The sequence below is a fragment of the Ascaphus truei genome, unplaced genomic scaffold, assembly GCF_040206685.1.
Source record: "Ascaphus truei isolate aAscTru1 unplaced genomic scaffold, aAscTru1.hap1 HAP1_SCAFFOLD_500, whole genome shotgun sequence".
In the NCBI taxonomy this organism is placed as follows: Eukaryota; Metazoa; Chordata; class Amphibia; order Anura; family Ascaphidae; genus Ascaphus; species Ascaphus truei.
In genome coordinates, this window is record NW_027456831.1 from 179,997 (window position 1) to 206,905 (window position 26,909).

A 26,909-nucleotide genomic window follows, 5' to 3' on the forward strand; every position below is an offset into this window, starting at 1 on the left:
CAATAGGAGGAACTCTTTTTTATTGATTTTTTTTCCAGCATTACATTTCATAGAAAATTTTCAAACAAAAACTGCACATTATGTACAAACGTCCACTATGTAAATATTACCTCAGCGTGTGTTCCAATCTCTCTCCTCTCAGCAGCACCGTCACGTTACCGTCACGTTACCATCACATTCCCGTTACGTCCCCGTCACCTTCCCATCACGTTACCGTCACTTTACCGTCACATTCCCGTCACGTCCCCGTCACGTCCCCGTCATGTCCCCGTCACGTCACCGTCACGTTACCGTCACGTTACCGTCACGTTCCCGTCACGTCCCCGTCACGTCCCCGTCACGTCCCCGTCACGTCCCCGTCACGTTACCGTCACGTTCCCGTCACGTCCCCGTCACGTTCCCGTCACGTCCCCGTCACGTTCCCGTCACGTCCCCGTCACGTCCCCGTCACGTCCCCGTCACGTCCCCGTCACGTTCCCGTCACGTCCCCGTCACGTCACCGTCACGTCACGTCCCCGTCACGTCCCCGTCACGTTCCCGTCACGTCCCCGTCACGTCCCCGTCACGTCCCCGTCACGTTCCCGTCACGTCCCCGTCACATTCCCGTCACGTCCCCGTCACGTCCCGTCACGTTCCCGTCACGTCCCCGTCACGTCCCCGTCACGTCACCGTCACGTTACCGTCACATTCCCGTCACGTCCCCGTCACGTCCCCGTCACGTTCCCGTCACGTCCCCGTCACGTTACCGTCGCGTTCCCGTCACGTCCCCGTCACGTCCCCGTCACGTCCCCGTCACGTCACCGTCACGTCACGTCCCCGTCACGTCACCGTCGCGTTCCCGTCGCGTTCCCGTCACGTCCCCGTCACGTCCCCGTCACGTCCCCGTCACGTCCCGTCACGTTCCCGTCACGTCCCCGTCATCGTCATCAGGGAGACTGATCCCTCCCCCCCTACATCAGGGAGACTGACCCCTCCCCCCCTAGGGGGGGGGAGCGGTTATATTGGGCAATAGGAGGAACTCTTTTTTATTGATTTTTTTTCCAGCATTACATTTCATAGAAAATTTTCAAACAAAAACTGCACATTATGTACAAACGTCCACTATGTAAATATTACCTCAGCGTGTGTTCCAATCTCTCTCCTCTCAGCAGCACCGTCACGTTACCGTCACGTTACCGTCACGTTACCGTCGCGTTCCCGTCACGTCCTCGTCACGTCCCCGTCACGTCCCCGTCACGTTCCCGTCACGTCACCGTCACGTTCCCGTCGCGTTCCCGTCGCGTCCCCGTCGCGTTACCGTCGCGTTCCCGTTGCGTCCCCGTCACGTCCTCGTCGCGTTCCCGTCGCGTCCCCGTCACGTCCCCGTCACGTCACCGTCACGTTACCGTCACGTTCCCGTCACGTCCCCGTCACGTTACCGTCGCGTTCCCGTCACGTCCTCGTCACGTCCCCGTCACGTCCCCGTCACGTCCCCGGCACGTTCCCGTCACGTCCCCGTCACGTCCCCGTCACGTCCCCGTCACGTCCCCGTCACGTCACGTCACGTCCCCGTCACGTCCCCGTCACGTCCCCGTCACGTCACCGTCACGTCACGTCCCCGTCACGTCACCGTCGCGTTCCCGTCGCGTTCCCGTCACGTCCCCGTCACGTCCCCGTCACGTCCCGTCACGTTCCCGTCACGTCCCCGTCATCGTCATCAGGGAGACTGATCCCTCCCCCCCTACATCAGGGAGACTGACCCCTCCCCCCCTAAATCAGGGAGACTGACCCCTCCCCCCCTAGGGGGGGGGAGCGGTTATATTGGGCAATAGGAGGAACTCTTTTTTATTGATTTTTTTTCCAGCATTACATTTCATAGAAAATTTTCAAACAAAAACTGCACATTATGTACAAACGTCCACTATGTAAATATTACCTCAGCGTGTGTTCCAACCTCTCTCCTCTCAGCAGCACCGTCACGTTACCGTCACGTTACCGTCACGTTCCCGTCACGTTACCGTCGCGTTCCCGTCACGTCCTCGTCACGTCCCCGTCACGTCCCCGTCACGTTCCCGTCACGTCACCGTCACGTTCCCGTCACGTCACCGTCACGTTCCCGTCCCCGTCGCGTTACCGTCGCGTTCCCGTTGCGTTCCCGTCGCTTCCCCGTCACATTCCCGTCACATTCCCGTCACGTCACCGTCACGTTACCGTCACGTTCCCGTCACGTCCCCGTCACGTCCCCGTCACGTTCCCGTCGCGTCCCCGTCGCGTTACCGTCGCGTTCCCGTCGCGTCCCCGTCACGTCCTCGTCACGTTCCCGTCGCGTCCCCGTCGCGTTACCGTCGCGTTACCGTCACGTCCCCGTCACATTCCCGTCACATTCCCGTCACATTCCCTTTATACACATGTTTAATTGAAACCAAATAAGAGCCTTAACTGCCACATTAATAGCTGCTGCCGTTAAAGGGATCATTTATAAACACGGCTACAAGGAACTATGCTCCGCCAAAGTGGCAGAGCTGCGCATGCACCGTACAGGGGAGAGGATCCAATCAGACAGAAGGGCGGCGGCAGGGATAGGGGGTGCACTGCAGGAGACAGGTGGGAGTGATTAGGAGGTTAATGAATGTTGACACGCAGCTAGGCGGCTGTGCACACACGTCACGTCTGTGCCGCACGGCGCCGTTATGTGACGTGAACGGGAAGCGGGGTCAATCACCGTGATGTCACTAGTGCCCCTCCATGCGCGCGCGTAGAGATGTCCGTGGAGGTTCTTGAGGTTGCAGGTAAGGAGGGAGCGCGCCGCGGGTGACGCGCTCCCCGATTCCTTACACTTCTTTTAGGCTGTATCCAGTTCTGCGTTCTGTCTTTATCTTTATTGCCCACCAGGACTACACTCGTAACTCATCCACTGTATTCTCAGACTGTTCTCCTTCCGGAAGTGAGTCTGAGGAGGTTCCCTCTAAGGGATCTTCTAAAATTCCTTGGGCCATGTCAGCACTATCCGTAAACTCTTCTTCCACCAGTAGATCTGGCCAAACTTCGTCCGCAGGCAGATCTGGGCAAACTTCGTCCGCAGGCGGATCTGGGCAAACTTTGTCTGCAGGCAGATCTGGGCAAACTTTGTCTGCAGGCGGATCTGGGCAAACTTCGTCCGCAGGCGGATCTGGGCAAACTTTGTCCGCAGGCAGATCTGGGCAAACTTTGTCTGCAGGCGGATCTGGGCAAACTTTGTCCGCAGGCGGATCTGGGCAAACTTTGTCTGCAGGCGGATCTGGGCAAACTTTGTCTGCAGGCGGATCTGGGCAAACTTCGTCCGCAGGCGGATCTGGGCGAACTTCGTCCGCAGGTGGATGTGGGCAAACTTCATCCGCAGGCGGATTTGGGCAAACTTCATCCGCAGGCGGATCTGGGCAAACTTCGTCCGCAGGTGGATCTGGGCAAACTTCGTCCGCAGGCGGATCTGGGCAAACTTCGTCCGCAGGTGGATCTGGGCAAACTTCGTCCGCAGGTGGATATGGGCAAACTTCGTCCACAGGTGGATCTGGGCAAACTTCGTCCACAGGCGGATCTGGGCAAACTTCGTCCGCAGGTGGATCTGGGCAAACTTCATCCGCAGGCGGATCTGGGCAAACTTCGTCCGCAGGTGGATCTGGGCAAACTTCGTCCGCAGGTGGATCTGGGCAAACTTTGTCTGCAGGCGGATCTGGGCAAACTTTGTCCGCAGGCGGATCTGGGCAAACTTCGTCCACAGGCGGATCTGGGCAAACTTCGTCCACAGGTGGATCTGGGCAAACTTCGTCCGCATGCGGATCTGGGCAAACTTCGTCCGCAGGCGGATCTGGGCAAACTTCGTCCACAGGTGGATCTGGGCAAACTTTGTCTGCAGGCGGATCTGGGCAAACTTTGTCCACAGGCGGATCTGGGCAAACTTCGTCCGCAGGTGGATCTGGGCAAACTTCGTCCGCAGGTGGATCTGGGCAAACTTCGTCCACAGGTGGATCTGGGCAAACTTCATCCGCAGGTGGATCTGGGCAAACTTCGTCCGCAGGCGGATCTGGACAAACTTCGTCCGCAGGTGGATCTGGGCAAACTTCGTCCGCAGGCGGATCTGGGCAAACTTCGTCCGCAGGCGGATCTGGGCAAACTTCGTCCGCAGGTGGATCTGGGCAAACTTCGTCCGCAGGCGGATCTGGGCAAACTTTGTCCGCAGGCAGATCTGGGCAAACTTCATCCGCAGGCGGATCTGGGCAAACTTCGTCCGCAGGTGGATCTGGGCAAACTTCGTCCGCAGATGGATATGGGCAAACTTCGTCCACAGGTGGATCTGGGCAAACTTCGTCCACAGGCGGATCTGGGCAAACTTCGTCCGCAGGTGGATCTGGGCAAACTTCATCCGCAGGCGGATCTGGGCAAACTTCGTCCGCTGGTGGGTCTGGGCAAACTTTGTCCGCAGGCAGATCTGGGCAAACTCCTTTCCCAGGCTGCTCTGGTACAATTCTGTCAGCAACTTTCAAGGCGCGATCATACTGTAAATTGCTTCATTTTCTCCAAAGTCCACTTCCTGCTCCCATATTCCTGAAATATTATGCCATGCTTCTGGACAACTCCGATAGGAATGTCCAAATTTACCACCTACATTACACTTAGTCTTTGTACAACTTGCCTTCTTGTGGCCCACGGACTGGCACAAGTTGCATTTTAGAACATCACAAGAATTACTTAAGTGTCTGGCTGAACCACATCTATGGCACAAGGTTGGCTGACGATAGTTAAAACAGTTTCCTTTTTGTCTTCCTATGAAGAAAGAATTCGGCAGATGTTTTATAACATTGCCATGTCGCCAAAGTCTGACTTGCACCTTCCAACATCCTATCCAGATGTCTTCTTCATCCATAATTCTTGTAGGTGGAGCCAGTACTTCACATTGTCTGCCAAGCCATATCAGAATATCTGCTATTGGGACTGATTCGTGTCTGAAGAGAATTGTTACCGACTTTGTTTCCGATCAGGACACAGGAATAGCAACAAAAGACTTCCATAATTCAGTATTTTTAATACTCTCATATCTTGTCCAGAAATAGTCCAAAGCGTGGGGTCTTTTAAAACAAACATATACTCACAGGAACCTGGAACATGGATAAGTGCATACATTTTGTCTGCTGTGAAGCCCAATGATTCTTTTACGTTGTGTTTTTGGGGGTTACAGATTTTTGTCAGAGAGGAACTTCAATCTCACAATATTTGAGAAATACATTTTGACCGGGTATGGGTGTGCATATGCTGTATTTAAGAGCCCGTTGCTCTGAATGCTTATCCTGATAGGGGAACCGGGGGGAGTAGGAGGGGTGGGGGGGGAAAGGCAAGGGAGGGGGTAGGTGGGGGGGGGGAGCTGGCTTATCTCTCTAGGCGTAGGTACATTTTTCAACTTATGGGAAATCTTTTTGGCCGTTTGTGAATGCTGTAAACCCTTGCTATGAGTGTTTATTACTCATTCTTTAACCAACTGTGGGTCTTTGTCGCCCATTACTAGGCATTATATCGGTTGCGAATTCTGTTCTTTCAGGGGGCGGGGGGGGGGGGGCAAGGGGAGACATCTGGTCACACATTTGGGTTTGCATATCACATTGTTAGGGCATCTCCTATATGCGGCAGTTCGCGACCCCATGAGGGGTTAATTGAGTTCTTGCCATTGATCGGGGCCTCAGCAGTTCTAGGGTCCCAGGTGTATCGGGGGGGGACAGGGGGGGGGGGAGGGACGCTTGGGTGAACATCCACGGTACCTTTAGGGGTTGTCGGGGGGGGGGGGAGGTGAGGGTGTTATTTTCATACGACCTGTCTCTTGGTGGTTTCAGCTTGGGAGGGAGGAGAGGGGGAGGAGTTCAGGGGGCCGGCGGCCCTGTCCGCGTGGGCGCCTCAGTGCTGAGTCTCCTGGCCTTCGGGATGAATGGCCGGGGGGGAGAAGTAGTATGGGGGGGGGTATCTCAGCGGAGATAGGCCCGTCATCTGCTGGCTTGTGCTGGGGCTCCGGACGGCTCGGCTCGGGGCGGACAAGGTAAGGATAGGGGAGGGGGGGGGAGTGAGGGGTGGGGGGGGAGGGCAATAGGGAGTGGGGGGAAGGGGAGGCTTGGGGGGGGGAGAGTGGGGGGGGGGGGCGAGGGGACTGGGTTCTAGGGGGGGAGGGGGATGGGGGAAGTTCCCGGTGCTTGTGGTAAGGAGGGTTGAGAGAGGGTAGTGTTGGAGGGATAGACTAAGTGGGGCGAGAGGTCAGTGTGGTATGGAGGTTTGGTTGAAGCACGCGGGTCAGCCATCTTGTTCTTGCGAGGCAGGCTTTGTTGCTCCCTGGGTCTTTTGGCTGGCGATTCGTTCCGACGCTCTTGGTGTTTCCGCCGGGTCTGCTCGTAGTGCTCTGGGGGGGCTTCTCTCTCTCTCCCCGTCTCTTCGGCTGGGGACTCCTATCGCCTCGAGGAACTCCTTGATGTCGTCAGGATCGGTGATGGTGAAGAACCGCCCGTTCCTCGGGACAACGAGCTTGAAGGGGAAGCCCCAGCGGTAGGGGATTCCGCGATCCCTGAGAATTGCCGTGAGGGGTTTCATCCCTTGTCTTTTCAGGACGGTCCATCTGGAGAGGTCGTTGAATACTTGAATCGTGTAAGTATCCGTTTTGATGCCGCCGTCCCTTCTCGCAGCTGCAGAGATCTTTTCTTTCGCCGTGTATGTGTGGAACTTCATAATGACATCCCTTGGGCGCTTTGGGTCTGGCGATTTAGGGCCAAGGGCTCTGTGCGCCCTGTCGAGTTGGAGCTCGTGTTCTGTGAGGTCAGGTACCAGCTTTAAGAAGACGTTTTTGAGGTAAGTTGGTAGTGATTCTGGGGGAACCGTCTCGGGGATACCTCTGAACCGCAGGTTCTGCCTGCGGTCCCTATTTTCGTGATCTTCAATGGTGGATTTTAGCTCGGCAATTTCGTGGCCCATTCGCGCCATCTCATCCTCCAAGTTTGAGTGGGAATCTGCTATCGTTGCCATTTTCGCCTCCACTTCGTCTGCCCGTGAGTTCAATTTATTCACATCCTCTCTAATGTCCCTTAAAACCTTCTCGAGGTCTTGAGTGAAACCTTTCCGCATTCTGAGGAGTAGGGCTTCAAAGAAAGCCAGGTTGAGCTCTTGCTGTTGTGCAGGACTGTGCTGGGGCATATCGGCCGCCTCCGCGGCGTCCTCGTGTTCTTCGTCGCCATCTTGGATGCTTGCTGCCAGCTCCATCTGTCTCTGTGCTGGGTGGAAGAACTTAGTTACGGGGTTCTGCGATTTCCTTTGGTTCCTCCCCGTCATGCCTGGGTACCTTAGGGAGGCTGTTAGACACTTTTGGGGGAAATTCGTTCGGTTTGGAGTGCTGTTCTAATAGCGTTCTGGGGAGGGTGTCGGGAGCTCTCCTTTTACCCGTCCATTCACGGAGGATGGAGGGTTGTGGCACTCTGAGGCTCAGGCAGCAGGGCCAAATTCTTGGCAATTGGGACAGGCAGCGTTATACCCCTTTAAGGGGAGATGTTCCTTTAAGATGGCCGCTTCCTCTGCAGCCATGTGGTGGGACCAGCAGTACCTTCAGTGAGAGGGTACTCTCCCTGTGCTCTCCCCTGCCGGGATCGCCTGATGGGGTATGAAGCTAGATTTATTGATTAATTGTCTCGGGGGGGGCACGCGGGGACCGCAGCGGAGTGATGCTGCTCAGGCTTCCTCGCGGGGCTGCGGGAGGCTGCCGCAGGCGCGCCTCAGGCACCGCTCACGGGGGAAGGGGGGTTTCCCCGAACACCACCGTCAGACCGGGCACCGCGGGACACCCGGAGCTTAGCTCCACCGCCCCTCCTACCTCCCGCTCCGCTTCTCCAGACGGCTCCTCCGATTTTGTGTGTGGGGCAGAGGGAGACTTCCACCGGGGGTCGGGGCTCACAGGAGGCCTCCCAGAGCGCCGGCAAGCCCACTCCAAATGTCAGGAAAAGGTGAGTCCTGTGCGCAGCTAGTCTTTGGGGTTCTGGGCTGCAAGGTTTGGGGGGGGATTTGTTTATTTAAATGCTGTGTCTTAGGTTATTCGTTGGAGGGGCCCTGGAGCAAGTCTCTCAGGCAGCCATTCCTCGTGACGTCACAGGAAGTCCCCAATGATTCTTTTAATAGATGTCTTCCAACAAAAATCCTATCAGGCTTCATCTCCTCACTGAAAAAACAGAAAGGGGGGGGGGGGAGCAGGGAGCAGCAAAAGCACAGAGATTGGCTCCAAATGGAGAATGTGATGTGATCACCCTCAATAATAAAAGGAGGGTGGGAAACAACACTCAGTAGTGTGCTGGGAAGGGGTGGGTGAACTGTAATAAATAAATAAATGTACAAGACACTACTTACACGGCCACGTGTCAGTACAGGCACATAGAGGTATCTCTCCAGGACCGCCTCCTGTTTGGAATGGGTCTTCTCCTTACTCCAATGTGTTCCTAATGTTCTTGTCCCCACATGGCTAGGTGACGTCACTTCCACGTGTCCCCGCCAGGTCCAAAAAACGAAATGGGAGCGTGTTTTCAAAATCAATGTATGAGTTTTATTACAAATAGCAACATAAGCACACTCACATATAGAGAAAGTCCGCAACAGCAACCCCAGGGATCCGGTCCTACTCTCGCAGGTTACATTCTCCACCGCCGCGTCCGGTGTAGACAAACTGCTCAGCCGGAGTGGTGAGTTTTGCCGGATAGCTACGGAAGCCTCCTTGTGACAATCCCAAAACAGAATAGAGCAACGCGTTTCGCCGTTTGCCACGGCTTCCTCAGGCTCTATTAAAGTTCCCAGTACTGATCCTCCTCCTATATAGAGTGTCCACAATTAGTCTTATCATGTCCCATTGTGTTAAAAGTTTATAATCAGCGCTATTAGAATCGGCTTCGCTGAGGTATAAGATCGTGCCTGCTTCTTCCTCCGAGGATATTACTATTGGCTCCTCCTCAGGGGAGTCACCGGGTTCTTGGGCGATACCGCCAGTGGGTATTGGTACGAAACGGGCTCGCTCCGGTACCTCCACTGCGGTCGCGCTCTTCTCCGCCGACGGTTCTCTCGGCTCTGTAGCTGGCTGGGCCTTTGTTCTTACCGCAAGGTTGAAGCGGGGAACTAGGGCAGCCTTGTCTTTCATCTCCGCCACCTCCGTTAGTGTTCCCGGAGAGGCACCCCGCGGGGTTTCGATCAGTGGCCATGGCTCGTTAGGCCACAGGTAGAACGTGCCGCATTGAGGGCATCGTGCCTTAGTGCTTGGGACCGCTCCGGGTATCCCGCAGTGGACGCACAGGCAACGGAGGTACTCGTGGCCCTCCAACTCCACCACCAGTAAGCCTCCTGGTAGCTGGTAAATCGTGGTGCTCAGTTCGGCCATATTTCGCTCAGGGGTGGAACAGTTCAATTGCTCAGCTCCGCTCTCTGTGAATGTCAAACAGAAGTGAAGTTCCTCGCTCTCACTTCCTGTCCCTCCCTTCGCTGGGGCGGACTCTCCTGATTGGTTCTCCTCGTGCCCCCTCCCTCTGGTGGAAACAAGAGGAGGGGCACTCCTTCTTTCAGTGTGACGCGGCCTGGTCTGTTGGCCAGTCACAGCACAGGTGGGTGGGCTTTCGGCTTTCGCGCCGATCCTCTTGCAGGGGATCTGGGTTTGGCGCCAAACCCCTGCACATTTCCCGCCACATTTCTCGTACAGTCTCTTTGCACGATTCACGTGCGCGCTCCAGGATTGGCGGGAATCGCCATTTTAAGTCGGCTGCTAACTGCTGGGCCGTGGATGGCGCGTTTGTCGCCATTTTGGATTCTTCTTTGCTCCGCGGAGCACATGTAGTGACGGCCGCCATCTTGGATGAGCCCACCACATGTAAATGTGCACTATTCTCAGTGTCTATGGTGTAACACGTTCCTAGACACTGACTGATCTCACTGACACTCTCTGCTTCTCTCTGCATGCTTTCTGACTGTTGCCCACTGATATGATGTGGCATACCCCAGGCTAGGCAGAACTCCTTCTCTGTGCACTGTACTCGGTGACTGTTCCTGCAAGTGCTCTGTGGTGCGTTTTATGTGAGTGCTGGCTAGTGTACCGGACATCTCCCTAAGTACGGGCGTCTCCTACTTTTGGCCACTCATAGTGCGGGTCCTGGGCCATGGTCCCTGGACAAGTTAACAGGCTAACCCCCCCAGTTGCCTCACACTATCTGCCTCAAGGGACTAGAACAGCTATAGCTAGGCACCCATCTTACGCCACCCTCTTAGGGCACCCAGGGCGTACTGTGCGGGAGTCCACGCTCCCCTGACTACCCCTGGTATGACATGCCCTACTTTCTCCAGCACTTGCACGGCTAGTGCACTTCACTCTTCCCATTCTGCTTCGCTGAAAGCCTGTCCTGTTAGGGATCTCAGCAGCTCGCCTCCAAATGTAACCCATATATCCCCCCCCTCCCCCAGACACAACTAATATATCTAGGGTGTTGTGAGGGCTGGCTACATGTGCTTTGGTGGTGCGTACCTGCCGGTAACAGGAGGGCCTGAGCTTCCCGCGGTGATGCTGGGGACACAGGACCAGGCTTCTGGGGAAGATGCCTCCATTCTCCTAGTGATGCAGCGCCTCCATCCTCTATAACTTCCCAGGGATGTGGGGTAGGACCCTTATAGAAGAATAACCCTGGTCCCAGGGTGAATGCTCCAGAATCACTCACAGTCTCTCCGAGTAGAATGGAATAGTCTCTTTATTGTCTCTGATATCGCACACAGCAGCAGTGGCAGCACACAGCAGCAGCAGTACACAATGCACTCCAATGGTGTACAGGCCCTCTCCTCTCCTTTCCTCCAAGATGCACTCCAACAGGATGATCTGTGGGGGGCCTCAATACCCCCCAATGCCCACCTCAGAGGGTATCCTCTGGGTGGGGGTAGATTCTCCCCATCACCCCCTCAGCAGGGTGAGGGGCATTGGTCCACTAAAGTTCTGCTCACGCTCCAAACTCATAGGACAGTCTCTTACTCCAGACTTAGAACTCGACTAGACTGTCACTAGACTCCTGTCACTCACAGGAACTGGCCACTAAATAGAGTCAGCCCCGCCCCTCATGATGTCAGCAGGACCTCCCCTCTGTCTCATGCCTGCAGCAGAGTCAGGGGCCTGCATCTATCACTCCAGGCAGGGCGTGAAGGGGGAAAACCCATGATTACTACTGGCGCCTGCCCTTAACAGGACTTACCACAGTAGGAGAAAGATATATAGCCCGTTCTGTTTACAGGGGGCTACAATTAGAAAAAAGCTCTAACAGATAAATGAGCTACAAAAGATGCCATAACCCTCACAATGCATGGTACAGAGACCCATGGTGGGATACTGTTAGTAAAATAAGACAGCTCAGTAGACTTGTAGAATAACACAATTAAATACATAATATAAAATATAAGATTCACTATTACACCAAGATTTAGACAGTGTTAACACCAATGTGGCTGTGAAGCCATACTGTAGATCATGTAATAAGAAGGGGACAGAGTAACCACCCTAGTCAAGGGAAGGGGTTAAAACATACATTTTGGCCACTAACTGAACATAGACTCATAACATAATCCTATAATAAACACAATTAGTGTACAAGAGGAAGGTGAGGTAACATACAACCTCCCCCCTTTTTAAATCTATCCACAATCAAGTGAATTGGACATGCATATTTATATAAATATCCTAAAAAACTTACAAAATTATCTTAAAAATTATCTCAAAAGTAATCAAGTGTAACAAACACATTTAAAACGAAATAATGCACAGAGACCCCAAGATTCTATCAGTGGAACACATCACTACGCATTATGCATAAACTTATGGACGTAAATTTGATAATAATACACATAAAAATATGATAAAGTAAAAAATCTATATAAGATAAAAACCAAAATAGCACGTTCGACAACCCGTTAATACCGAGGCAAATAGAACCAAGTCCAGTTACATTAAAATACAAAGAGATACATCAATAAATAAGCATTGAAGTATCGATATCCACATTTAATCCATTTGGGACTAGTGTCTTCAATGTGTATATCCAATGGGTCCCCCGCTGGCACAGGCGCCTCAGCCTGTCGCCCCCTCTCCAGTTTGTGGCTACTGCTTCAATGCCCCAGAATATCAGGCCAGTGGGGTTGCCCCCATGTGCCAAACTGAAGTGTTGGGATACGCTATGTGTTAAAAGCTGTTTACGTATATTGCCCATGTGCCTGTTTGCACTTCAGTTTGTTATATAATGTTATTCGGATTGCGATATTCTACTTCAATGCTTATTTATTGATGTATCGCTTTGTATTTTAATGTAATTGGGTATAGGGAAGCGGGTATATTGGGGTACAGGGGAGCGGGTATATTGGGTTATAGGAGAGCGGGTATATTGGGGTATAGGGGAGCGGGTATATTGGGTTATAGGGGAGCGGGTATATTGGGGTATAGGAGTGCGGGTATAGGGGTTATTGGGTTATAGGGGAGCGGTTATATTGGGGTATAGGGGTTATATTGGGGTATAGGAGGAGCTGTAGGGAGGGGATATATGGGGGTATAGGGGAGCGCGTATATTGGGGTACAGGGGAGCGGTTATATTGGGGTATAGGGAGGGGATATATGGGGTAATAGGGGAGCGGTTATATTGGGGTACAGGGGAGCGGTTATATTGGGGTATAGGGAGGGGATATATGGGGTAATAGGGGAGCGGTTATATTGGGGTATAGGGAGGGGATATATGGGGGTATAGGGGAGCGCGTATATTGGGGTACAGGGGAGCGGTTATATTGGGGTATAGAGAGGGGATATATGGGGTAATAGGGGAGCGGTTATATTGGGGTATAGGGGAGTGGTTATATTGGGGTATAGGGGAGCGCGTATATTGGGGTACAGGGGAGCGGTTATATTGGGGTATAGAGAGGGGATATATGGGGTAATAGGGGAGCGGTTATATTGGGGTATAGGGAGGGGATATATGGGGGTATAGGGGAGCGCGTATATTGGGGTACAGGGGAGCGGATATATTGGGGTATAGAGAGGGGATATATGTGGTAATAGGGGAGCGGGTATATTGGGGTATAGGAGAGCGGGTATAGGGGTTATTGGGTTATAGGGGAGCGGTTATATTGGGGTATAGGAGGAGCTATAGGGAGGGGATATATGGGGGTATAGGGGAGCGCGTATATTGGGGTACAGGGGAGCGGTTATATTGGGGTATAGGGAGGGGATATATGGGGTAATAGGGGAGCGGTTATATTGGGGTACAGGGGAGCGGTTATATTGGGGTATAGGGAGGGGATATATGGGGTAATAGGGGAGCGGTTATATTGGGGTATAGGGAGGGGATATATGGGGGTATAGGGGAGCGCGTATATTGGGGTACAGGGGAGCGGTTATATTGGGGTATAGAGAGGGGATATATGGGGTAATAGGGGAGCGGTTATATTGGGGTATAGGGAGGGGGTATAGGGGAGCGGGTATATTGGGGTACAGGGGAGCGGTTATATTGGGGTATAGGGAGGGGATATATGGGGTAATAGGGGAGCGGTTATATTGGGGTATAGGGAGGGGGTGTATGGGGGTATAGGGGAGCGGGTATATTGGGGTACAGGGGAGCGGTTATATTGGGGTATAGGGAGGGGATATATGGGGTAATAGGAGAGCGGTTATATTTGGGTACAGGGGCGCAGTGTCACTGCAGCATTTGTGATCTCTCACTTTTCTGATCCTGATTTAATTCTCTTTTAAGTGATATGAAGATGCAGGTCTGTGATAGAGATAAAGAGACATGTAAGTATGTAACCCGCCTCTAACCTGGGATATGTAACCCGGCTCTAACCTGGGATATATAACCCGCCTCTAACCTGGGATATGTAACCCGCCTCTAACCTGGGATATATAACCCGCCTCTGACCTGGGATATGTAACCCGCCTCTAACCTGGGATATGTAACCCGCCTCTAACCTACAGTACCAGCCTCTAACCTGGGATATGTAACCCGCCTCTAACCTACAGTACCAGCCTCTAACCTGGGATATGTAACCCGCCTCTATCCTACAGTACCAGCCTCTAACCTGGGATATGTAACCCGCCTCTAACCTGGGATATGTAACCCGCCTCTATCCTACAGTACCAGCCTCTAACCTGGGATATGTAACCCGCCTCTAACCTGGGATATGTAACCCGCCTCTATCCTACAGTACCAGCCTCTAACCTGGGATATGTAACCCGCCTCTAACCTACAGTACCAGCCTCTGACCTGGGATATGTAACCAGCCTGTAACCTGGGATATGTAACCCGCCTCTAACCTACAGTACCAGCCTCTAACCTGGGATATGTAATCCGCCTCTAACCTACAGTACCAGCCTCTAACCTGGGATATGTAACCAGCCTCTAACCTGGGATATGTAACCAGCCCCTAACCTGGGATATGTAACCAGCCTCTAACCTGGGATATGTAACCAGCCCCTAACCTGGGATATGTAACCAGCCTCTAACCTGGGATATGTAACCCGCCTCTAACCTACAGTACCAGGCTCTAACCTGTGATATGTAACCCGCCTCTAACCTGGGATATGTAACCAGCCTGTAACCTGGGATATGTAACCCGCCTCTATCCTACAGTACCAGCCTCTAACCTGGGATATGTAACCCGCCTCTAACCTGGGATATGTAACCAGCCTCGAACCTGGTATATATAACCCGCCTCTAACCTACAGTACCAGCCTCTAACCAGGGATATGTAACCAGCCTCTAACCTGGGCTATGTAACCCGCCTGTAACCTGGGATATGTAACCCGCCTCTAACCTACAGTACCAGCTTCTAACCTGGGATATGTAACCCGCCTCTAACCTGGGATATGTAACCCGCCTCTAACCTACAGTACCAGCTTCTAACCTGGGATATGTAACCCGCCTCTATCCTACAGTACCAGCCTCTAACCTAGGATATGTAACCCGCCTCTAACCTACAGTACCAGCTTCTAACCTGGGATATGTAACCCGCCTCTAACCTGGGATATGTAACCCGCCTCTATCCTACAGTACCAGCCTCTAACCTGGGATATGTAACCCGCCCTAACCTACAGTACCAGCTTCTAACCTGGGATATGTAACCCGCCTCTAACCTGGGATATGTAACCAGCCTCTAACCTACAGTACCAGCCTCTAACCTGGGATATGTAACCCGCCCCTAACCTGGGATATGTAACCAGCCTCTAACCTGGGATATGTAACCAGCCTCTAACCTACAGTACCAGCTTCTAACCTGGGATATATAACCCGCCTCTAACCTACAGTACCAGCCTCTAACCTGGGATATGTAACCAGCCTCTAACCTACAGTACCAGCTTCTAACCTGGGATATATAACCCGCCTCTAACCTACAGTACCAGCCTCTAACCTGGGATATGTAACCAGCCTCTAACCTGGGATATGTAACCAGCCCCTAACCTGGGATATGTAACCAGCCTCTAACCTGGGATATGTAACCAGCCCCTAACCTGGGATATGTAACTAGCCCCTAACCTGGGATATGTAACCCGCCTCTAACCTACAGTACCAGCCTCTAACCTGGGATATGTAACCAGCCTCTAACCTGGGATATGTAACCAGCCTCTAACCTGGGATATGTAACCAGCCTCTAACCTGGGATATGTAACCAGCCTCTAACCTGGAATATGTAACCCGCTTCTAACCTGGGATATGTAACCAGCCCCTAACCTGGGATATGTAACCAGCCTCTAACCTGGGATATGTAACCAGCCCCTAACCTGGGATATGTAACCCGCCTCTAACCTGGGATATGTAACCAGCCTCTAACCTACAGTACCAGCCTCTAACTTGGGATATGTAACCAGCCTCTAACCTGGGATATGTAACCAGCCCCTAACCTGGGATATGTAACCCGCCTCTAACCTGGGATATGTAACCAGCCTCTAACCTACAGTACCAGCCTCTAACCTGGGATATGTAACCAGTCTCTAACCTGGGATATGTAACCAGATTCTAACCTACAGTACCAGCTTCTAACCTGGGATATGTAACCCGCCTCTAACATACAATACCAGCCTCTAACCTGGGATATGTAACCAGCCCCTAACCTGGGACATGTAACCAGCCTCTAACCTGGGATATGTAACCAGCCCCTAACCTGGGATATGTAACCAGCCTCTAACCTGGGATATGTAACCAGCCTCTAACCTGGGATATGTAACCAGCCCCTAACATGGGATATGTAACCCGCCTCTAACCTGGAATATGTAACCAGCCTCTAACCTGGGATATGTAACCAGCCTCTAACCTGGGATATGTAACCAGCCTCTAACCTGGGATATGTAACCAGCCTCTAACCTGGGATATGTAACCAGCCACTAACCTGGGATATGTAATCAGCCTGTAACCTGGGATATGTAATCAGCCTGTAACCTGGGATATGTAACCCGCCTCTAACCTGGGATATGTAATCAGCCTGTAACCTGGGATATGTAACCAGCCTCTAACCTACAGTACCAGCTTCTAACCTGGGATATGTAACCCGCCTCTAACCTGGGATATGTAACCCGCCCCTAACCTACAGTACCAGCCTCTAACCTGGGATATGTAACCCGCTCCTAACCTACAGTACCAGCCTCTAACCTGGGATATGTAACCCGCCTCTAACCTACAGTACCAGCCTCTAACCTGGGATATGTAACCCGCCTCTAACCTGGGATATGTAACCAGCCTCTAACCTACAGTACCAGCCTCTAACCTGGGATATGTAACCAGCCCCTAACCTGGGATATGTAACAAGCCTCTAACCTGGGATATGTAACCAGCCTCTAACCTGGGATATGTGACCAGCCTCTAACCTGGGATATGTAACCCGCCTCTAACCTGGGATATGTAACCAGCCTCTAACCTACAGTACCAGCCTCTAACCTGGGATATGTAACCCGCCTCTAACCTGGAATATGTAACCAGCCTCTAACCTGGGATATGTAACCAGCCCCTAACCTGGGATATGTAACCAGCCCCTAACCTGGGATATGTAACCCGCCTCTAACCTGGAATATGTAACCAGCCTCTAACCTGGGATATGTAACCAGCCCCTAACCTGGGATATGTAACCAGCCTCTAACCTGGGATATGTAACCAGCCTCTAACCTGGGATATGTAACCAGCCCCTAACATGGGATATGTAACCCGCCTCTAACCTGGAATATGTAACCAGCCTCTAACCTGGGATATGTAACCAGCCTCTAACCTGGGATATGTAACCAGCCTCTAACCTGGGATATGTAACCAGCCACTAACCTGGGATATGTAATCAGCCTGTAACCTGGGATATGTAACCAGCCTCTAACCTACAGTACCAGCTTCTAACCTGGGATATGTAACCCGCCTCTAACCTGGGATATGTAACCCGCCCCTAACCTACAGTACCAGCCTCTAACCTGGGATATGTAACCCGCTCCTAATGTACAGTACCAGCCTCTAACCTGGGATATGTAACCCGCCTCTAACCTACAGTACCAGCCTCTAACCTGGGATATGTAACCCGCCTCTAACCTGGGATATGTAACCAGCCTCTAACCTACAGTACCAGCCTCTAACCTGGGATATGTAACCAGCCCCTAACCTGGGATATGTAACAAGCCTCTAACCTGGGATATGTAACCAGCCTCTAACCTGGGATATGTGACCAGCCTCTAACCTGGGATATGTAACCCGCCTCTAACCTGGGATATGTAACCAGCCTCTAACCTACAGTACCAGCCTCTAACCTGGGATATGTAACCCGCCTCTAACCTGGAATATGTAACCAGCCTCTAACCTGGGATATGTAACCAGCCCCTAACCTGGGATATGTAACCAGCCCCTAACCTGGGATATGTAACCCGCCTCTAACCTGGAATATGTAACCAGCCTCTAACCTGGGATATGTAACCAGCCCCTAACCTGGGATATGTAACCCGCCTCTAACCTGGGATATGTAACCAGCCTTTAACCTACAGTACCAGCCTCTAACCTGGGATATGTAACCCGCCTCTAACCTGGGATATGTGACCAGCCTCTAACCTGGGATATGTAACCAGCCCCTAACCTGGGATATGTAACCCGCCTCTAACCTGGGATGTGTAACCAGCCTTTAACCTACAGTACCAGCCTCTAACCTGGGATATGTGACCAGCCCCTAACCTGGGATATGTAACCAGCCCCTAACCTGGGATATGTAACCCACCTCTAACCTGGGATATGTAACCAGCCTCTAACCTGGGATATATAACCCGCCTCTAACCTGGGATATGTAACCCGCCTCTAACCTGGGATATGTAACCAGCCTCTAACCTGGGATATGTGACCAGCCCCTAACCTGGGATATGTAACCAGCCTCTAACCTGGGATATGTAACCAGCCTCTAACCTACAATACCAGCCTCTAACCTGGGATATGTAACCCGCCTCTAACCAACAGTACCAGCCTCTAACCTGGGATATGTAACCCGCCTCTAACCAACAGTACCAGCCTCTAACCTGGGATATGTAACCCGTCCCTAACCTGGGATATGTAACCAGCCCCTAACCTGGGATATGTAACCCGCCCCTAACCTGGGATATGTAACCAGCCTCTAACCTGGGATATGTAACCAGCCTCTAACCTGGAATATGTAACCAGCCTCTAACCTGGGATATGTAACCAGCCTCTAACCTGGGATATGTAACCAGCCTCTAACCTGGGATATGTAACCAGCCTCTAACCTGGGATATGTAACCAGCCTCTAACCTGGGATATGTAACCAGCCTCTAACCTGGGATATGTAACCCGCTTCTAACCTGGGATATGTAACCAGCCTCTAACCTGGGATATGTAACCCGCCCCTAACCTGGGATATGTAACCAGCCCATAACCTGGGATATGTAACCCGCCTCTAACCTGGGATATGTAACCAGCCCCTAACCTGGGATATGTAACCAGCCCCTAACCTGGGATATTTATCCAGCCTCTAACCTGGGATATATAACCAGCCTCTAACCTGGGATATGTAACCTGCCTCTAACCTGGGATATGTAACCAGCCCCTAACCTGGGATATGTAACCAGCCCCTAACCTGGGATATGTAACCAGCCTCTAACCTGGGATATGTAACCAGCCCCTAACCTGGGATATGTAACCCGCCTCTAACCTGGGATATGTAACCAGCCCCTAACCTGGGATATGTAACCAGCCCCGAACCTGGGATATGTAACCAGCCTCTAACCTGGGATATGTAACCCGCCTCTAACCTGGGATATGTAACCAGCCCCTAACCTGGGATATGTAACCAGCCCCTAACCTGGGATATGTAACCAGCTTCTAACCTGGGATATGTAACCAGCCCCTAACCTGGGATATGTAACCAGCCTCTAACCTGGGATATGTAACCAGCCCCTAACCTGGGATATGTAACCAGCCTCTAACCTGGGATATGTAACCCGCCTCTAACCTGGGATATGTAACCAGCCTCTAACCTACAGTACCAGCCTCTAACCTGGGATATGTAACCAGCCTCTAACCTACAGTACCAGCCTCTAACCTGGGATATGTAACCCGCCTCTAACCTACAGTACCAGCCTCTAACCTGGGATATGTAACCCGCTTCTAACCTGGGATATGTAACCCGCCTCTAATCTGGGATATGTAACCAGCCCCTAACCTGGGATATGTAACCAGCCTCTAACCTGGGATATGTAACCAGCCTCTAACCTGGGATATGTGACCAGCCGCTAACCTGGGATATGTAACCAGCCCCTAACCTGGGATATGTAACCAGCCTCTAACCTGGGATATGTAACCAGCCTCTAACCTGGGATATGTAACCAGCCCCTAACCTGGGATATGTGACCAGCCGCTAACCTGGGATATGTAACCAGCCCCTAACCTGGGATATGTAACCAGCCTCTAACCTGGGATATGTAACCAGCCTCTAACCTGGGATATGTAACCAGCCTCTAACCTGGGATATGTGACCAGCCGCTAACCTGGGATATGTAACCCGCCTCTAACCTGGGATATGTAACCAGCCTCTAACCTACAGTACCAGCCTCTAACCTGGGATATGTAACCCGCCTCTAACCTGGGATATGTAACCAGCCTCTAACCTGGGATATGTAACCAGCCCCTAACCTGGGATATGTAACCAGCCTCTAACCTGGGATATGTAACCAGCCCCTAACCTGGGATATGTAACCAGCCCCTAACCTGGGATATGTAACCAGCCTCTAACCTGGAATATGTAACCAGCCTCTAACCTGGGATATGTAACCAGCCCCTAACCTGGGATATGTAACCCGCCTCTAACCTGGGATATGTGACCAGCCTCTAACCTGGGATATGTAACCAGCCCCTAACCTGGGATATGTAACCCGCCTCTAACCTGGGATATGTTACCAGCCCCTAACCTGGGATATGTGACCAGCCCCTAACCTGGGATATGTAACCAGCCTCTAACCTGGGATATGTAACCAGCCTCTAACCTACAATACCAGCCTCTAACCTGGGATATGTAACCAGCCTCTAACCTGGGATATGTTACCCGCCCCTAACCTGGGATATGTAACCAGTCTCTAACCTGGGATATGTAACCCGCCTCTAACCTGGGATATGTAATCAGCCTGTAACCTGGGATATGTAACCAGCCTCTAACCTACAGTACCAGCCTCTAACCTGGGATATGTAACCAGCCCCTAACCTGGGATATGTAACAAGCCCCTAACCTGGGATATGTGACCAGCCTCTAACCTGGGATATGTAACCCGCCTCTAACCTGGGATATGTAACCAGCCTCTAACCTACAGTACCAGCCTCTAACCTGGGATATGTAACCCGCCTCTAACCTGGGATATGTAACCAGCCTCTAACCTGGGATATGTAACCAGCCCCTAACCTGGGATATGTAACCAGCCCCTAACCTGGGATATGTAACCAGCCTCTAACCTGGAATATGTAACCAGCCTCTAACCTGGGATATGTAACCAGCCCCTAACCTGGGATATGTAACCCGCCTCTAACCTGGGATATGTGACCAGCCTCTAACCTGGGATATGTAACCAGCCCCTAACCTGGGATATGTAACCCGCCTCTAACCTGGGATATGTAACCAGCCTTTAACCTACAATACCAGCCTCTAACCTGGGATATGTGACCAGTCCCTAACCTAGGATATGTAACCCGTCCCTAACCTGGGATATGTAACCAGCCCCTAACCTGGGATATGTAACCAGCCTCTAACCTGGGATATGTACCCAGCCTCTAACCTACAATACCAGCCTCTAACCTGGGATATGTAACCCGCCTCTAACCAACAGTACCAGCCTCTAACCTGGGATATGTAACCCGCCTCTAACCAACAGTACCAGCCTCTAACCTGGGATATGTAACCCGTCCCTAACCTAGGATATGTAACCCGTCCCTAACCTGGGATATGTAACCAGCCCCTAACCTGGGATATGTAACCCGTCCCTAACCTGGGATATGTAACCAGCCTCTAACCTGGGATATGTAACCAGCCCCTAACCTGGGATATGTAACCAGCCTCTAACCTGGGATATGTAACCAGCCTCTAACCTGGGATATGTAACCAGCCTCTAACCTGGGATATGTAACCAGCCTCTAACCTGGGATATGTAACCCGCTTCTAACCTGGGATATGTAACCAGCCTCTAACCTGGGATATGTAACCCGCCTCTAACCTGGGATATGTAACCAGCCTCTAACCTGGGATATGTAACCAGCCCCTAACCTGGGATATGTAACCCGTCTCTAACCTGGGATATGTAACCAGCCTTTAACCTACAGTACCAGCCTCTAACCTGGGATATGTAACCCGCCTCTAACCTGGGATATGTGACCAGCCTCTAACCTGGGATATGTAACCAGCCCCTAACCTGGGATATGTAACCCGCCTCTAACCTGGGATATGTAACCAGCCTTTAACCTACAGTACCAGCCTCTAACCTGGGATATGTGACCAGCCCCTAACCTGGGATATGTAACAAGCCCCTAACCTGGGATATGTAACCCACCTCTAACCTGGGATATGTAACCAGCCTCTAACCTGGGATATATAACCCGCCTCTAACCTGGGATATGTAACCCGCCTCTAACCTGGGATATGTAACCAGCCTCTAACCTGGGATATGTGACCAGCCCCTAACCTGGGATATGTAACCAGCCTCTAACCTGGGATATGTAACCAGCCTCTAACCTACAATACCAGCCTCTAACCTGGGATATGTAACCCGCCTCTAACCAACAGTACCAGCCTCTAACCTGGGATATGTAACCCGCCTCTAACCAACAGTACCAGCCTCTAACCTGGGATATGTAACCCGTCCCTAACCTGGGATATGTAACCAGCCCCTAACCTGGGATATGTAACCCGCCCCTAACCTGGGATATGTAACCAGCCCCTAACCTGGGATATGTAACCCGCCCCTAACCTGGGATATGTAACCAGCCTCTAACCTGGGATATGTAACTAGCCTCTAACCTGGAATATGTAACCAGCCTCTAACCTGGGATATGTAACCAGCCTCTAACCTGGGATATGTAACCAGCCTCTAACCTGGGATATGTAACCAGCCTCTAACCTGGGATATGTAACCAGCCTCTAACCTGGGATATGTAACCAGCCTCTAACCTGGGATATGTAACCCGCTTCTAACCTGGGATATGTAACCAGCCTCTAACCTGGGATATGTAACCCGCCCCTAACCTGGGATATGTAACCAGCCCCTAACTTGGGATATGTAACCCGCCTCTAACCTGGGATATGTAACCAGCCCCTAACCTGGGATATGTAACCAGCCCCTAACCTGGGATATTTAACCAGCCTCTAACCTGGGATATATAACCAGCCTCTAACCTGGGATATGTAACCTGCCTCTAACCTGGGATATGTTACCAGCCCCTAACCTGGGATATGTAACCAGCCCCTAACCTGGGATATGTAACCAGCCTCTAACCTGGGATATGTAACCAGCCCCTAACCTGGGATATGTAACCAGCCCCTAACCTGGGATATGTAACCAGCCTCTAACCTGGGATATGTAACCAGCCCCTAACCTGGGATATGTAACCAGCCTCTAACCTGGGATATGTAACCAGCCCCTAACCTGGGATCTGTAACCAGCCTCTAACCTGGGATATGTAACCCGCCTCTAACCTGGGATATGTAACCAGCCTCTAACCTACAGTACCAGCCTCTAACCTGGGATATGTAACCAGCCTCTAACCTACAGTACCAGCCTCTAACCTGGGATATGTAACCCGCCTCTAACCTACAGTACCAGCCTCTAACCTGGGATATGTAACCCGCTTCTAACCTGGGATATGTAACCCGCCTCTAACCTGGGATATGTAACCAGCCCCTCACCTGGGATATGTAACCAGCCTCTAACCTGGGATATGTAACCAGCCTCTAACCTGGGATATGTGACCAGCCGCTAACCTGGGATATGTAACCAGCCCCTAACCTGGGATATGTAACCAGCCTCTAACCTACAGTACCAGCCTCTAACCTGGGATATGTAACCCGCCTCTAACCTGGGATATGTAACCAGCCTCTAACCTGGAATATGTAACCAGCCTCTAACCTGGGATATGTAACCAGCCCCTAACCTGGGATATGTAACCCGCCTCTAACCTGGGATATGTGACCAGCCTCTAACCTGGGATATGTAACCAGCCCCTAACCTGGGATATGTAACCCGCCTCTAACCTGGGATATGTAACCAGCCTTTAACCTACAATACCAGCCTCTAACCTGGGATATGTGACCAGTCCCTAACCTAGGATATGTAACCCGTCCCTAACCTGGGATATGTAACCAGCCCCTAACCTGGGATATGTAACCAGCCTCTAACCTGGGATATGTACCCAGCCTCTAACCTACAATACCAGCCTCTAACCTGGGATATGTAACCCGCCTCTAACCAACAGTACCAGCCTCTAACCTGGGATATGTAACCCGCCTCTAACCAACAGTACCAGCCTCTAACCTGGGATATGTAACCCGTCCCTAACCTAGGATATGTAACCCGTCCCTAACCTGGGATATGTAACCAGCCCCTAACCTGGGATATGTAACCAGCCTCTAACCTGGGATATGTAACCAGCCTCTAACCTGGGATATGTAACCAGCCTCTAACCTGGGATATGTAACCAGCCTCTAACCTGGGATATGTAACCCGCTTCTAACCTGGGATATGTAACCAGCCTCTAACCTGGGATATGTAACCCGCCTCTAACCTGGGATATGTAACCAGCCTCTAACCTGGGATATGTAACCAGCCCCTAACCTGGGATATGTAACCCGTCTCTAACCTGGGATATGTAACCAGCCTTTAACCTACAGTACCAGCCTCTAACCTGGGATATGTAACCCGCCTCTAACCTGGGATATGTGACCAGCCTCTAACCTGGGATATGTAACCAGCCCCTAACCTGGGATATGTAACCCGCCTCTAACCTGGGATATGTAACCAGCCTTTAACCTACAGTACCAGCCTCTAACCTGGGATATGTGACCAGCCCCTAACCTGGGATATGTAACAAGCCCCTAACCTGGGATATGTAACCCACCTCTAACCTGGGATATGTAACCAGCCTCTAACCTGGGATATATAACCCGCCTCTAACCTGGGATATGTAACCCGCCTCTAACCTGGGATATGTAACCAGCCTCTAACCTGGGATATGTGACCAGCCCCTAACCTGGGATATGTAACCAGCCTCTAACCTGGGATATGTAACCAGCCTCTAACCTACAATACCAGCCTCTAACCTGGGATATGTAACCCGCCTCTAACCAACAGTACCAGCCTCTAACCTGGGATATGTAACCCGCCTCTAACCAACAGTACCAGCCTCTAACCTGGGATATGTAACCCGTCCCTAACCTGGGATATGTAACCAGCCCCTAACCTGGGATATGTAACCCGCCCCTAACCTGGGATATGTAACCAGCCCCTAACCTGGGATATGTAACCCGCCCCTAACCTGGGATATGTAACCAGCCTCTAACCTGGGATATGTAACTAGCCTCTAACCTGGAATATGTAACCAGCCTCTAACCTGGGATATGTAACCAGCCTCTAACCTGGGATATGTAACCAGCCTCTAACCTGGGATATGTAACCAGCCTCTAACCTGGGATATGTAACCAGCCTCTAACCTGGGATATGTAACCAGCCTCTAACCTGGGATATGTAACCCGCTTCTAACCTGGGATATGTAACCAGCCTCTAACCTGGGATATGTAACCCGCCCCTAACCTGGGATATGTAACCAGCCCCTAACCTGGGATATGTAACCCGCCTCTAACCTGGGATATGTAACCAGCCCCTAACCTGGGATATGTAACCAGCCCCTAACCTGGGATATTTAACCAGCCTCTAACCTGGGATATATAACCAGCCTCTAACCTGGGATATGTAACCTGCCTCTAACCTGGGATATGTTACCAGCCCCTAACCTGGGATATGTAACCAGCCCCTAACCTGGGATATGTAACCAGCCTCTAACCTGGGATATGTAACCAGCCCCTAACCTGGGATATGTAACCAGCCCCTAACCTGGGATATGTAACCAGCCTCTAACCTGGGATATGTAACCAGCCCCTAACCTGGGATATGTAACCAGCCTCTAACCTGGGATATGTAACCAGCCCCTAACCTGGGATCTGTAACCAGCCTCTAACCTGGGATATGTAACCCGCCTCTAACCTGGGATATGTAACCAGCCTCTAACCTACAGTACCAGCCTCTAACCTGGGATATGTAACCAGCCTCTAACCTACAGTACCAGCCTCTAACCTGGGATATGTAACCCGCCTCTAACCTACAGTACCAGCCTCTAACCTGGGATATGTAACCCGCTTCTAACCTGGGATATGTAACCCGCCTCTAACCTGGGATATGTAACCAGCCCCTCACCTGGGATATGTAACCAGCCTCTAACCTGGGATATGTAACCAGCCTCTAACCTGGGATATGTGACCAGCCGCTAACCTGGGATATGTAACCAGCCCCTAACCTGGGATATGTAACCAGCCTCTAACCTGGGATATGTAACCAGCCCCTAACCTGGGATATGTAACCAGCCCCTAACCTGGGATATTTAACCAGCCTCTAACCTGGGATATATAACCAGCCTCTAACCTGGGATATGTAACCTGCCTCTAACCTGGGATATGTTACCAGCCCCTAACCTGGGATATGTAACCAGCCCCTAACCTGGGATATGTAACCAGCCTCTAACCTGGGATATGTAACCAGCCCCTAACCTGGGATATGTAACCAGCCCCTAACCTGGGATATGTAACCAGCCTCTAACCTGGGATATGTAACCAGCCCCTAACCTGGGATATGTAACCAGCCTCTAACCTGGGATATGTAACCAGCCCCTAACCTGGGATCTGTAACCAGCCTCTAACCTGGGATATGTAACCCGCCTCTAACCTGGGATATGTAACCAGCCTCTAACCTACAGTACCAGCCTCTAACCTGGGATATGTAACCAGCCTCTAACCTACAGTACCAGCCTCTAACCTGGGATATGTAACCCGCCTCTAACCTACAGTACCAGCCTCTAACCTGGGATATGTAACCCGCTTCTAACCTGGGATATGTAACCCGCCTCTAACCTGGGATATGTAACCAGCCCCTCACCTGGGATATGTAACCAGCCTCTAACCTGGGATATGTAACCAGCCTCTAACCTGGGATATGTGACCAGCCGCTAACCTGGGATATGTAACCAGCCCCTAACCTGGGATATGTAACCAGCCTCTAACCTACAGTACCAGCCTCTAACCTGGGATATGTAACCCGCCTCTAACCTGGGATATGTAACCAGCCTCTAACCTGG

At 51.8% G+C, this 26,909-nt stretch overlaps 1 protein-coding gene across 1 annotated transcript in view; it reads left to right on the plus strand.

Moving 5' to 3' along the window:
* Positions 1 to 26,909, plus strand: part of LOC142484985 (WD repeat-containing protein 97-like) — a 119,276-nt gene that overhangs the window by 19,082 nt on the left and 73,285 nt on the right. The window contains exon 2 of the mRNA XM_075584225.1: positions 13,767 to 13,807. Within this exon, the coding sequence (XP_075440340.1) occupies positions 13,767 to 13,807 (41 nt within the window). The remainder of the gene's footprint in view (positions 1 to 13,766; positions 13,808 to 26,909) is intronic.